Consider the following 12905-nt stretch of genomic DNA (forward strand, 5'->3'; position numbering starts at 1 on the left):
CAATGGGAAGGGGGTCATGCATTCCATAACTGATGTGACTCCTCGCCTCTTTCTTTTCCTTATCTTTTGAGGACTGTCATCTGGTTGTTGATTCTCAGAGTGAAATAAATTTAATGGCACCATGGCTGTTTACATTATTTTAGACTTTAGAATAAGGATTGATGTATGAGACATTGATGAAAGAAATTGGAGACACAAATAAATGGAAAGATATCACATGATCATGGATAAGAAAGATTATTATTGCTAATATGTCCATACAACCCAAAACAATCTACAGAGTCAATGAAGTCCCTATCAAAATTCCAGTGGCATTCTTCACAGAAATAGAAAAAATCCCTAAAAGTTTCATGGAACCACAAAAGACATCAAAGCAATCTTGAGAAAGAAGAACAAAGCTAGAGGCATCAAACTTCCTGATTTCAAACTATATTACAAAACCATAGTAATCAAAACAGTATGGTATTGATATAAGAATAGACACATAGACCAATGGAACAGAATCAAGAGTCCAGAAATAAACTCATGCATATATGGTTGACTAATATTTGACAAAGGATCCAAGCATACTCGATAGAGAAAAGACAATCTCTTCAATAAATATTGCAGGGAAAATTGGATATCCACATGTAAAAGAATGAAACTAGACCCCATCTTATAAAACTCATAAAAACTCATGTGAAGTGGATTAAAAGTTTAAATGTAGGACCTGAAACTATAAAACTCCTAGAAGAAAACATAAGAAAAAATTCCTTGAGATGGATCTTGGCAATGCCTTTTTGGGTATGACACCTAAAGCACAAAATGAAAAGACAATCTATGGAATGGGAAAACATATTTGCAAACCACGTGTCTGATAAGGAACTAATATCCAAAATACATAAAGAATGCATACAACTCAATAGAAAAAAATACAATCTAATTCAAAAATGGGCAAAGGACCTGAATAGACATTTTTCCAAAGAAGTTATACAAATGACCAACAGGTGCATGAAGAGATAGTCAACAGCACTAATAATCAGGGAAATACAAACCAAAACCACAATGAGATATCCCCCCACACTTGTTACAGTGGCTATCATCAAAAAGACAAAAGATAACAAATGCTGGTGAGGATGTGGACAAAAAGAAACTCTTGTGCACTGTGTGTGGGATTGTAAATTGGTACAGCCTATGGAAGACAGTATCAACATTCCTGCAAAAATTAAAAATAGAACTACCATAAGATCCAGCAATTCCATTTCTGGTAATTTATCCAAAGTAAGTGAAAACACTATGTCGGAGAGATATTTGCACCCCCATGTTCATAGCAGCAGTATTCACAATAGCCAAGACATGGAAACAACACAAGTTTCCACTGACAGGTAAATGGATAAAGAGGTTGTGGAATGTATATATAATGGAATTTTATTTGGCCATTAAGAAGAAAGAAATCCCGCCATTTGTGACAACATGAATGGATCTTGAGGGCATTGTGCTAAGTGAAATAAATCATACAGAGAAAGACAAATACTGCATGATCTCATAACATGTGGAATCTAAAAATAAAGAAGAAATCAAACTCGTAGAAAAAGAGATTGGATTTGTGGTCACCACAGGCAGGGAGTGGGAGTAGAGGGAATTGGATGGTGGTGGTCTAAGGTACAAATTTCTATTTAGAAGTTAACTGAGTACTAGGGATGTAATGTACAACATGATAACTATAGTTAACACCATTGAATAATATATATGAAAGTTGTTAAGATAGTAAATCCTAAGAGTTCACATCACAAGGAAAAAATTTTTTTCATTTTTTTAATCTACATGAGATGATGGATGTTAAATAAACTTATTGTAATCAGTTCATGATATATGTAAGTCAAATCACCTTAAACTTATACAGTGCTGTATGTTAATTATAACTCAATAAAACTGGAAAAAAATTGATAAAGTTTGGTAACTAAAGAAATGCAAACACGAAAAGGAGACAGGAATGTTTTTCTTCTATCAATATAGAGACAAATTTTTAAAATACTATCCATATGTCAATAAGGATCCCATAAGATGGCATCCTCATCAACACATATTTTGAGAATATATTTTAGAAAGAATTTGGCCATAATTAATGAGAACACTAAATTGTATATATATCTTTTGACATTATAATTTTCTTTCAAGAAATCTATTCTAGGGAAAGATTCTAAAATTAAACAAATAAACTCAAAATTTTATATTGCATTATTTTAAAATCAGAACATTTAAAATAGCCTAAATACACTAGGGAAATATTATAAAAATAACACTATCATGCAGCTTTAAAAATATTTAATAGAGTTTTAATTACATGAAAAAATGTACATATAAGCAGGATACTAAACTTTAAATGCTGTATGACCTCATCTGTGTAAAAGAAAGCTGTTAGAACTAAAAAGACTAGAAGAAATATGTGAAGCTTTCACCTGAATTTATATCTGCTTGACAAAATTATCAGCAATTTTTTAGCTCCCTTAACTTCTGTGTCTTCCAAATTTTTGTTTAAACACCTATTACTTTGATAACCAGAATTTTTTAAAATTGCAACAGAGATACCTGGCACGTAAGGTGTCACAAGGATTAAACAAAATGACTAACATGTAGGACTCTGTCACAGTGCTTGGCATGAGATGAATTATCAATAAGTATTGTTTTCCTTCTCTGCCAAGTAAAGATGCAGGGTAAATAGTATTTAAGAACTCAGGCTCTGCTCTCAGAGAGAACTGAATTCAGATATTGGCATCCCCATTTATTAGATGTGAAACCTTGAACAACTTAATTAATTTATCTAAGTTTCAATGATTTCACTTATAAAATAAAAATGGTAGTATCTAATATATTGGATTATTATGGGAATTAGATGACATTATTCATAAAATTTACTGATTTTACTACCTGGCACATAACAAGCTTTCAAGAAATATTAACTGCTAATATTGTGTGACAAAGTAAAAGGGCAGCTACAGGCATGGATAGACTGTTGGAAACATGTAATGAATTCAAACACGAGTAAACAAAACAGGTGTCCCTTTAATCAGAGAAAGAGGCACAGAATTGCTTGCCAAATGGACAGTGTCAACAGATGGAGTAGAATCATTGGTTCAATAGGAGAAAAGGAGTATCAGACGTTTGAAATAAACTCATCAAAGGATGGGTCCTTGGGGTAATGTCCATCCAGCTGAGGGAATCTCAGCAAAGAGTCCCTTCAGGGAAGCTGGCTTTGGTGAAGTAATAGATTCACTGGGGAGAAGTGGAGAATCCAAGTTTTCATTCTCATCACTGCTGGAGGGAGAAAAAACACATCTTTTCCAGCTTCCAAAAAGGCATCTCCCCAAATGCATTGAAAGTGATAGCACAAAGGACAGAACTCTGAGATCCAGGGGAAATGAAGAGCAGGGTAAAGGCTTATCTGCAGACACCGTTTCCTACTCCCAATCAGTGCCTGAACCCACTCCTGCAACAAAGGGCCGATGCCCATATTTCATGAATGTGGGACAGAAAAAAATGTGTTTTATATTTTGAGTGTGGAAATACAAGTTTGGTAAAGTACCTTTCTACCTTTCTAGTTGAAAAAGAAACCATGACTTTCAAATTTTGTCAACTGCAAAGGCAAAAGAAAAAAATTAAAAAATAATTATATTGCCTTCAATTAATCCTTTCTATTGCCACAATTTTCGTGACCTTTATTCTAAATACAGCCTTCTCCTTAAGACAAAATTTACTGAAGAAAACTAAAACCTAAGATGGAAACTAATATCATTTTCCTTTTTGTTTCTTTTAGGAAAGAAATGCAGACTGTGGATAAGATATGACTCCTTCCGATGGGAAAGGAGTAACAATACAAATCCTCTCCAGAAGATGATGGTTATCATTTCTCATTTCTGCATTTGATTTTTAAACGTAACTTCCAATCCCAGCCCTATGTTTATGAAACGGTATTGGTAGCTCAAGGGTAAATATAGCCTTCAGGATGCCCTGTTGGGAATTTTCTCTTTTTCCTCAACCCTGGTACAGAGGCTGACTTCGTTGGCTTTAAATCCAAGTAGCAGGTGATATCCTATGTGGTAAGTCAAATATGACACAAATAGTGGGCTTCCTAACACCTTAGAAGGAGTAGTAAAGGTCACAAAAAGTGCTTAGGGAAAGTAGAAGATCTAGAAGAGTAAGTACCTTCAAAGAAATATTTTATAATGATTGTTTTTTCAGATTATAAAAGTAACATATGTTACTCGTAGAAATTTTGAGAAATGTAGACATGTATAAAGAAGATAAGTATATAACCTATCATCTGACCTTGACCTCATCACTATTAATATGAAGTTGTATTTCCTTCCAGGAATTTTTCTATTCCTTTGTATTACTACTCTTTCTACAGAAATGTATAGAAAGAACTACATAAACACTTGCTACACAAAGAACTCTACAAAGTATAAAGAACTTTATAAACATTTATTTCTCAAAGAATCAGCATTACCTTGTTGCTTATTAGAAATTCAGAATCCCAAGCCCCATTCATATCTTTTGAGTCAAAATCTGTATTTTAATAGGATCTGTATTTTAATAGAAAATTCTTATGCACTGCTATGATGAACTTGTTTATTATTAATTTTTTCTACACCTATGATTTTTACTTAATGGGTCTAGATGTTTAAAAAGCTCTGGGTATTTCCAATTTGCCTGCCAGAAAGATTTTTTTTATAAGTTTATAGCCCCTCCAACAGTTCTTCTGAGTGTCATTTCATTGCAGCTTCACCAACACTGGTATCATGATAATTCATCTATGCTAATTTGGGAAGCAAAAGAAAAAATGTGGAGGTTATAAATTTACCTCCCACAATTTCCACTGAAATTTCATACTCACTTCTTAGAATGCCCCTTAATTTTATTGAAAAGAATATTTCTAATTTTTAAGACATTCACCAGGAATATAAATATGCATTCTAAAACATCCCTTGCATTGAAAAGTACACAAGAATACAGAAGGCACTCAGTAAACTTTTGTTGAATTTTTGAAAAGGTTTAGGCCAGTGATCAGCTATGCTTAATGAAGTTTAGAAGGTAAGCTTGAAGAGATTGTGCCTAACACTTAAGTGTTCAATAAATGGTACCAAAGTGATTGTTAACAGAAAATGAACTAAAGTTCATGATGAACAGCAGTCAAAAAGTTAATGTTATTATTTAAAAATTATTTACTGAAAATGTTTTGAAATATTGTTCTTTAATTATACAAGTATGAAACTATATAAGATGAGTAGTATTGTAACCAGTTTTTAAATTTTCCAGGGTCAGAAATCTTAAGTCATATTGTCATCTTAGAAGTAATTCTAAGGAAAAAATAAATGGAGAGAAAGAAAGAGACAGACAGAAATAGATTTAGAGAGACTAGTGAAATAAAGTGATTCCAAAGAAAGCATGAGTTTCTGTAAGGAATTTACTGAGTTTTTACTGATCTAAGACCTAAACAGGAATGTCTCGCCAACACCAGCTGATAGCATTGTGGTGAGAGGGTCTCCTTGCTCGAGGTTTATGAAATTGAAAAACAAAAACAAAAAAAGACTGCCATCCCCTTCCCTCTGGAGAGAGAAAGGCACAGGATCCATCAATCTGAATTGGAATATGGACAGCTCCAAAAGGTGATCTTCTTTCCAAAGAAAGGAGAACAAATGTGTAAAAGAGAACTGACATGACCATGAAGTAAAACACCACTTGATTATTTTAAACAAGCTTAAATTCTCAGACCTAGGCAAATTATATGCCAGGGTGCAGAGAGAATTCACCAATGTGATTTCAAAACCACTACTGCTGTCTTTAAAGAATTCTAGAGAATGAAAGAAATTTTTTTAAAAACTGAAATTGAACAAGGGTAGCAGTTTAAAGCACAAAAGTTGCTTCTAAAATGTTTTCATAAACCCTCTGTTTAATAATATATGCCAAAATGTTTTCCAGAGATACAACGTCATTTTCACAACCTTTGTACTATTTATCTATTTTCAGCTTAGCCATCTATCTAATAACAAATGTTAACCTAGAAAAAGTTTTAAGTGATCTGAAAAAGCATTTTCTCATGTTCTACATAATACTGTGACCAAAGATGTAGGTGAAACTCACAAGAAATTTTATCAAATTTGTAGGCAATAAAATAAAAAAGAAAGCTAATATTTGAAAATCTTAAGATCTTGGTTATTAATCAATTAACCTTGCTCACTTCAAAAACTCAATGAAACAAGCATCAGATGGAATCAATCGGTTTTTAAACAAGTTCTTGTGAACAACCTCTATGACCTTTGGTAAAATGAGAACTCAGTAAAAGACAAAGGTATAAAGTTACTGCCCAAAAAAGCTAATATCAATTAAGTTTATATGAGTTTCTAGAGCAAAAGGGATTATAGTACTTTGCTCTGTGTCAGTCACACAGTATGAAGGGTATTGTGTTCAGTTTTAGTAAGATCACATCTTCAGAATGGTATGAATAATCAAAGGAAGGCAACCAGGATGACGAGTACCCTGGAAATTATGTCATATTCACTTGAAGAAACAAAGACTGCTTAGTATAAATAGAGAAGATTCAAACAAGACATGAGTATCTTCCTCAAATATTTTTAAGTCTGCTGTGTAGACTTATTCTGAGCATGAGTATAATGTAGTGGAAGGAATACAAATATGTCCAGCACTGCTATTAACTGCCTCACTGTAGCTCAATTACTACCTTTGTAATTGTTGAAAGAGTAAGAATAATGCATGTTCAAAATCCTAACAGAGTGTGTGCAAATGATGAGCACATAATAAGTGTTACACTCCCTTCCCAGAGGCAGAAATAAGACCAAGATTATAAATCAGGATAGGAAAGTGACTCAGGAATGTAACAGAGAACAAGGAAGTTTATCACAGCTTCTAAAAATGAAAGCTCCTCTGCCTTTCAATGAGCTCTTTGCCATAGATTATTCCAATAGAAGCTAATTAACCAACTAGCTAAAAGGCAGAAGAGAGGGGTTATTACTGCAGGTGCAAGGAGAGGCTAGAGAATCCCTAAGGTCCTTCTGGCTCCAAGTCAGTGACTTCAGATGGATAAGAAAACGTGATCTTGTAGATCCCATTCTAATCCGTGATATCTATGAGGCCAGTGAATATGAGCCATCCATTATTCCAAGAAATAGAAGACCAGACTTAGTTTATTTCCTCTAGAGTACAGGATGAAACAGGTGCACATGGAACAGAATTCAACTATTCCCTTAAGTGAGTCTCTAGGGCAGAGCCCATTGAAACAAATGTCCTTCGTGCTACAAAAACAACTTGGAAATGGAGACTCAGGCAGGCAGTGGTAGAAATGGGAAAACATATATACTTAGTGGAAAAAAAGTTCAATAATAAAACTAATAATAAATCAAAGGCTCACATAAGTAGAATTATAACACCCCAAAATGCAAAGAAACAATTGCCTCTACCCCCCTTACGTGTCTCCTCAATGTCTATCCTTGCTTCTTAGTATCATCTCTTCTTTTAAAATTTCTTTTCATTTTACTTCTTAATTAATAATTTTCCTTGACTTTGTGTAAATGGATGAGAGGTGACCCTTAGGTTATGGATAACTATAGCAGAGCTGAATAATGCATATCACAAAAGTCAGGTGAGAGGAAGATACTTTGCAAATAACTGCCTGCTCTGCCCTCCTCACTTCAGTTCATTTGAGAGGGATCACCTCTTTTTTAACTACAGCCATGAAATGACACCTGCAGCAGGTCTCATTTCCAGTGGCAGGTCAATGCTATTTTATGACCACATTTGAGGATAAATTAAGTTCAATCTTGGAAGTTGAATTATGTTGGATGATATTTGTATGCCTTTTAACTATTCTTTTTACAAAAAAAATAAAGCAAAAATGAAAAATAAAAGAATAAAAGGAAAAATACTATAATTCTACCTAAGTAGTATGATTTGAGGGGTGCTCGGGAGACCCTACTTCCTTCCCCTCAGATGATGTAGTGGTGTCTGTAGCACCAACAGTTATTCATTTTATTAATTTGATGCACTTTTTCCCTGGGATGGGTGACATTTTAGACACATTTTTGCTGGGGGTCCTCTAAAATGGTGAAAAAAACCAGTAAAATAGGAGCTAAAAAGCATGGACTCTTGTCCGGACCCTGTCACTTACTCGTTGGGATCTCAGGCATTTAACCTCTTTGAGTCTTAATCTCCCCATATACGAAATGGAGGCAATAATCCTTGCTATGGTTCCACTATAAAGTAAATAAGAAACCCCCCAAAATGCTGCATGTTAGACATAAAGATTAACTTGTTCCAAACTAATCCCTTTCAAGCTGCCCTCCCTAAAAGGAAGTTGCCTCCTGTGGAGCAACATGGAATGAAGCAGCAATTGCCCACTGCTTAAGACACCTGCTTTCTCCCTCACAAGGCTGATGTAAAGAATCCTGCTATTAGCTTATCATATCCCACAGCTGCAACTGCAGAGCTTGAACCACACCCCCCATCACAGTAGGAGAAGAGTTGGTGCCCTCTCTCCCCCAGCTGCAAACTCCGAGCCTAGAATAGGACTCGAGCCAAGTGTTCTTCATGTTGATATTACATCCCGGCCCTAATCACATTAGGGGAGGGGTGAATACTTCCCTAATCATGCAGCTAAACCTCACAGCTCAAAGATTGGGGCACCCTCTTGGAATATAATATCCTAGATTTCTCTGTGCCACTGTGGTTCTAATGAGCAAAAGGGGCCTTCACACCTATGTCTGATCCTGAGTCTATGAGTTTCCCCCAGTAAATGTTGCTCCAATAAAAATGGTGTGTGTGCCATCTGTTCATGTGCCCTTGTGCACATAACATGGGAAATGAAATTTTTAAAATCCTCACAGATTTGGAGGGTTAAGTTTATGCATGAGTTTATTTAATTTTTTTCCCAGAGAACTGGCATTGTTTGGAAAAGGTGAAGAGAGCAATCGAGCTCTGAGCTTCTAAAATGGGAAAGGAGGAAAAAGACAGGTGAAACAGAGATGATAGAGCTGCATTTCAAAGTTCTTCTCGGTTAAACTTTGGCCTAGGTCAAGACTAAAATGCAGATAAACTTTTCTCTATTTCTTTGTATTCAAAAGAATACCCAGGCTTTCTGCAGTGTTGAATAAACCACAAAATCAAAGAATACCAGAGTCAAAAATGGTTGCATCAAAAAGCTGATTTCCATAAGGCTTCCTATTTTGAAATAGTATTTGTTGGTGCTTCTCAGTTATAGTCATTGGAGTACCTTCTGGTCCTCATTTTCGAGGAAATCCCACAGGGGAGCTAGGAGTGTGTGGGGGGCAGTGTAGGAAGGGATCTCCCAGGACGTTTCACAGAGTCAAAACTAAGTGGCCTTAACTACAGTGCAGACATCAGAAAAATTATCCTATCATTTAAGACCGTAATGTTATGCTTGCCAGAGAAGGCAGTCCATAAAGAAGAAAAATGAGAGCTCTGGTGTGTTTGATGGGCAAAAAAATGGTCTTAAAAGGAAGCTTATTAGGGACTTTCCCTTCGCGTGATCTGAGAGGACTGAGGAGCACTCTCATATTCATTCACACGCATATACACACACATACACAGACATACATACATACATGTACTTTCCCATAACATGGCTGAAACGCCACAGGAAAAAATTTCTTTTGCATTTTGAAATCAGTTTAATTTATGAGATTAATAAAGGAGTATAATATCTAGCTTGATAATCCCTAAACAGTTTATATTAGTTTATATTTCTGTAGCATTTTATAATTAATTCATTTTGCATATATTATTTTATGCAATTCTTATGTAATCCTTGCTATGGAGGTATTATTATTCGTATTTTATGGAGAAAGTAAAATAGTCTTAGGGGTTAAGTCCTTTCTAGAGGAAACACTCCTCAGGAAGTGGCAGAGCCAAGATCTATAGTCACCAAAGCCTGTGCTCTGCCACACCAGTCACCCCGAACCCATGTTGAAATCACCTTTCAAAGCCTCCTCAGTATGATTCTGACAATATCAAAGTCTGAAGCCCAGTAGTACAGCATCCTACAGATAGAGAATAGATACTAAAAAGCCTGTAAAGGGTCACAATGTACCTATAATGTAACTTAGTTAAAGTCACTCTGTGATTATTTTCATATCTGGCTTCAAAGTCTCAGCTCTCTCCTCTACGGCACTTAGCTGATATTTCTGCTTTGTTCAACAAATCTGTCAATTCCAATTTTTTTAGAATTGAATTGCCCATGTCAACATTTATATCTCAATTTAGGCTTAGCCAAATACCTCTCCATATCGTTGAGACCAAAGTTTTCCAAAGTTGAGTGCAACCAGCAGCCCCATGAGGATGAGAAAAGGAAATATCTGAATTTCTATTTTTATTTTAATTCTAAGAAAACTTTTTGCAAAATCTTTACCAAAACAGTCAATCATGGCTTAACAACAGGGATACATTTTGAGAAATGCATCATTAGGCAATTTCATTATTGTGCCAATGTCATAGAGTGTACTTACACAAACCTAGATGGTAGAGCCCACGACACACCTGGGTTTTATGGTAATAATCTTATGGGACCACCATCACATATGAGGTCTGTCATTGACTGAAATGTTATTATGCAGCATACTACTGTATTTACTGTTTGTATTGATTGACAGTTTGTATTTAGTTTAAAAGTGAATAATCACATATAGAAAAGTATATTCAACACTGCATTGTTGGTGTGCCCAGTCAAAACTAGCAACCACTGGTCTAGACCCCCTCCTCTATGATCTGGAAAATGTGCTCACTCTCCTGGGGATGAATCAGGAGGCATAATTCCCATTGTATGTGTAATTTCTGCTGTAATCCTCACAGGATGGAAGGAAATGACCTCAGAAGCCAGAAATATTTCCCACGTTGTCAGTGAGTTCATCCTTTTGGGCTTCCCTTGCCGCTGGGAAATACAGATCTTTCTCTTTTCCATATTCTTTATGACTTACATCTTGACCCTCCTTGGAAACATGGCCATCGTGTGTGCCGTGCGCTGGGACCGCCGCCTCCACACCCCCATGTACATTCTGCTGGCCAACTTCTCCTTCCTGGAGATCTGCTATGTCAACTCCGATGTGCCCAACATGCTGGCCAACTTCCTCTCCCAGACCAAAACCATCTCTTTTACTCGGTGCCTGCTCCAGCTGTACTTCTTTTTCTCACTGGGCACAACCGAATGCTTATTTCTCTCCATCATGGCCTATGACCGGTTCCTGGCAATCTGCCGCCCCCTACACTACCCAGTCGTCATGACTGCTAAGTTTTGCAGCACCCTTGTCATCTTTTGCTGGGTGTATGGTTTTCTCTGGTTTCTGATCCCAGTGATACTTGTTACCCAGCTACCATTTTGTGGCCCAAATGTGATTGATGACTTTCTGTGTGACCTGGGTCCTCTGCTGGCCCTGGCTTCAGCCTGCATCCCAATCCCAGGGACTGTTCTTATATGTGGCACCATGAGCTCCCTCCTCATCTTTGCCACTTTTTTCTACATTATTGGTTCCTACACCCTGGTGCTGAGGGCTGTAATGCAGGTGCCCTCAGTTGCTGGCCGGAAGAAGGCATTCTCCACCTGCACCTCACATCTGGCTGTTGTGTTTCTATTCTATGGTTCTGTCATGATAACATATGTGAGACCAGGGTCAGGACAAGTAGAGGGCATGCAGAAGTTCACAACTCTGTTCTACTCAGTTTTGACCCCTTTCTTCAACCCCATGATTTACAGCCTCCGGAATAAAGAAATGAAAGATGCCTTGAAGAAAGTTCTAGGAGGTTCCTAAAATTGATCTGTGATGTTAGTGAGTTATTCCCAGATGAGTTCAGACTGTGAGCTTCCTGTCAATGAAATAGCAAGTAGATGTGAACTTTTTGAAGAAGGCAGTTCAAAATCCTAAATGCCAGATCATCAATGAAGACTTTCCCCAGGCACAATTAATTGCTCTTCCATAGCACATTACTTGTACTTCTATTTAATATGTCATTCATTTTTTCTTGTATTAGAGTTAGCTGTTCACACATCTGTCTCCACATGCCTCTTCTCCCTTATTAGACTATGAATTTTTTTAAGAGCAGCGTTCTATGCTTTATTAATTTCTGTAATTCCAGAACACAACACAGTGCCTAGCAGAAAAAGGTCCATAATGTCAATTTAAATAAAACAAATATATTTGTTCATATTTCTTCATTAAATTCTATCATTCTTCACAGCCAGAATAATATCTAAAGAGACTATGCAAACTCTGTAACAATCTGTATTTTATAAGTACTATGGATGAAATGAAAAGAATTTTTCTAGAGAAATATGAGATCATCCTGACTGCTGGGACCAATCATTAAATCTAATCAATGGAAAAGTCTCACATACAAAAGTTAATGTTTAAGGAATTAGCTGCTTCCTTCCTTTCACCCATCCCTTTGTCAAATAATGTAACTGCTCTATTTCATTTTCTGCTTACTACCCATGCTTCCACTCCTGCACATTTTACAATGTATTATACAGTTCTTACCACTGAAAATGCGGTTTTTGGATTGTCAGCTGGGTAACACGTAGGAGCTTTTTAGAAGGCAGAATCTCAGAGCCCACTCTCAGGGCTATTGAAGCAGAATCTACATTTTATCTTTAGTAGATTATTATGCACATTTAAATTGAACACTATTGATCTACAACAGATTCTTTGAAAGGCTCGAGTAACCACAACCATGTGTAGGACTTTCTATTGACACCTACCTCCACCTGAGCAGTGTTTCTCAATTAATTGACTCAGAATTGGAGGTGGGACCTCTTGGAACAGGTATTTTGAAAATCTCCCCAGGAGATTGTAATACAAAGAGAGGACTGGGAATCACTGTTTTCAAGTTTAGGAATTTCTAAACTC

At 36.2% G+C, this 12905-nt stretch overlaps 1 protein-coding gene across 1 annotated transcript; it reads left to right on the forward strand.

Moving 5' to 3' along the window:
* Positions 1-2104: 2104 nt before the first annotated feature.
* On the forward strand, positions 2105-11810 carry LOC106833333 (olfactory receptor 11H6-like). The gene is made up of 2 exons (XM_014844532.3): positions 2105-2120; positions 10882-11810. Exons 1-2 carry the CDS (start codon positions 2105-2107, stop codon positions 11808-11810), a joined length of 945 nt encoding a protein of 314 aa, XP_014700018.2.
* Positions 11811-12905: the final 1095 nt, after the last annotated feature.

The sequence above is a fragment of the Equus asinus genome, chromosome 2 (assembly GCF_041296235.1).
Source record: "Equus asinus isolate D_3611 breed Donkey chromosome 2, EquAss-T2T_v2, whole genome shotgun sequence".
Lineage (NCBI taxonomy): Eukaryota > Metazoa > Chordata > Mammalia > Perissodactyla > Equidae > Equus > Equus asinus.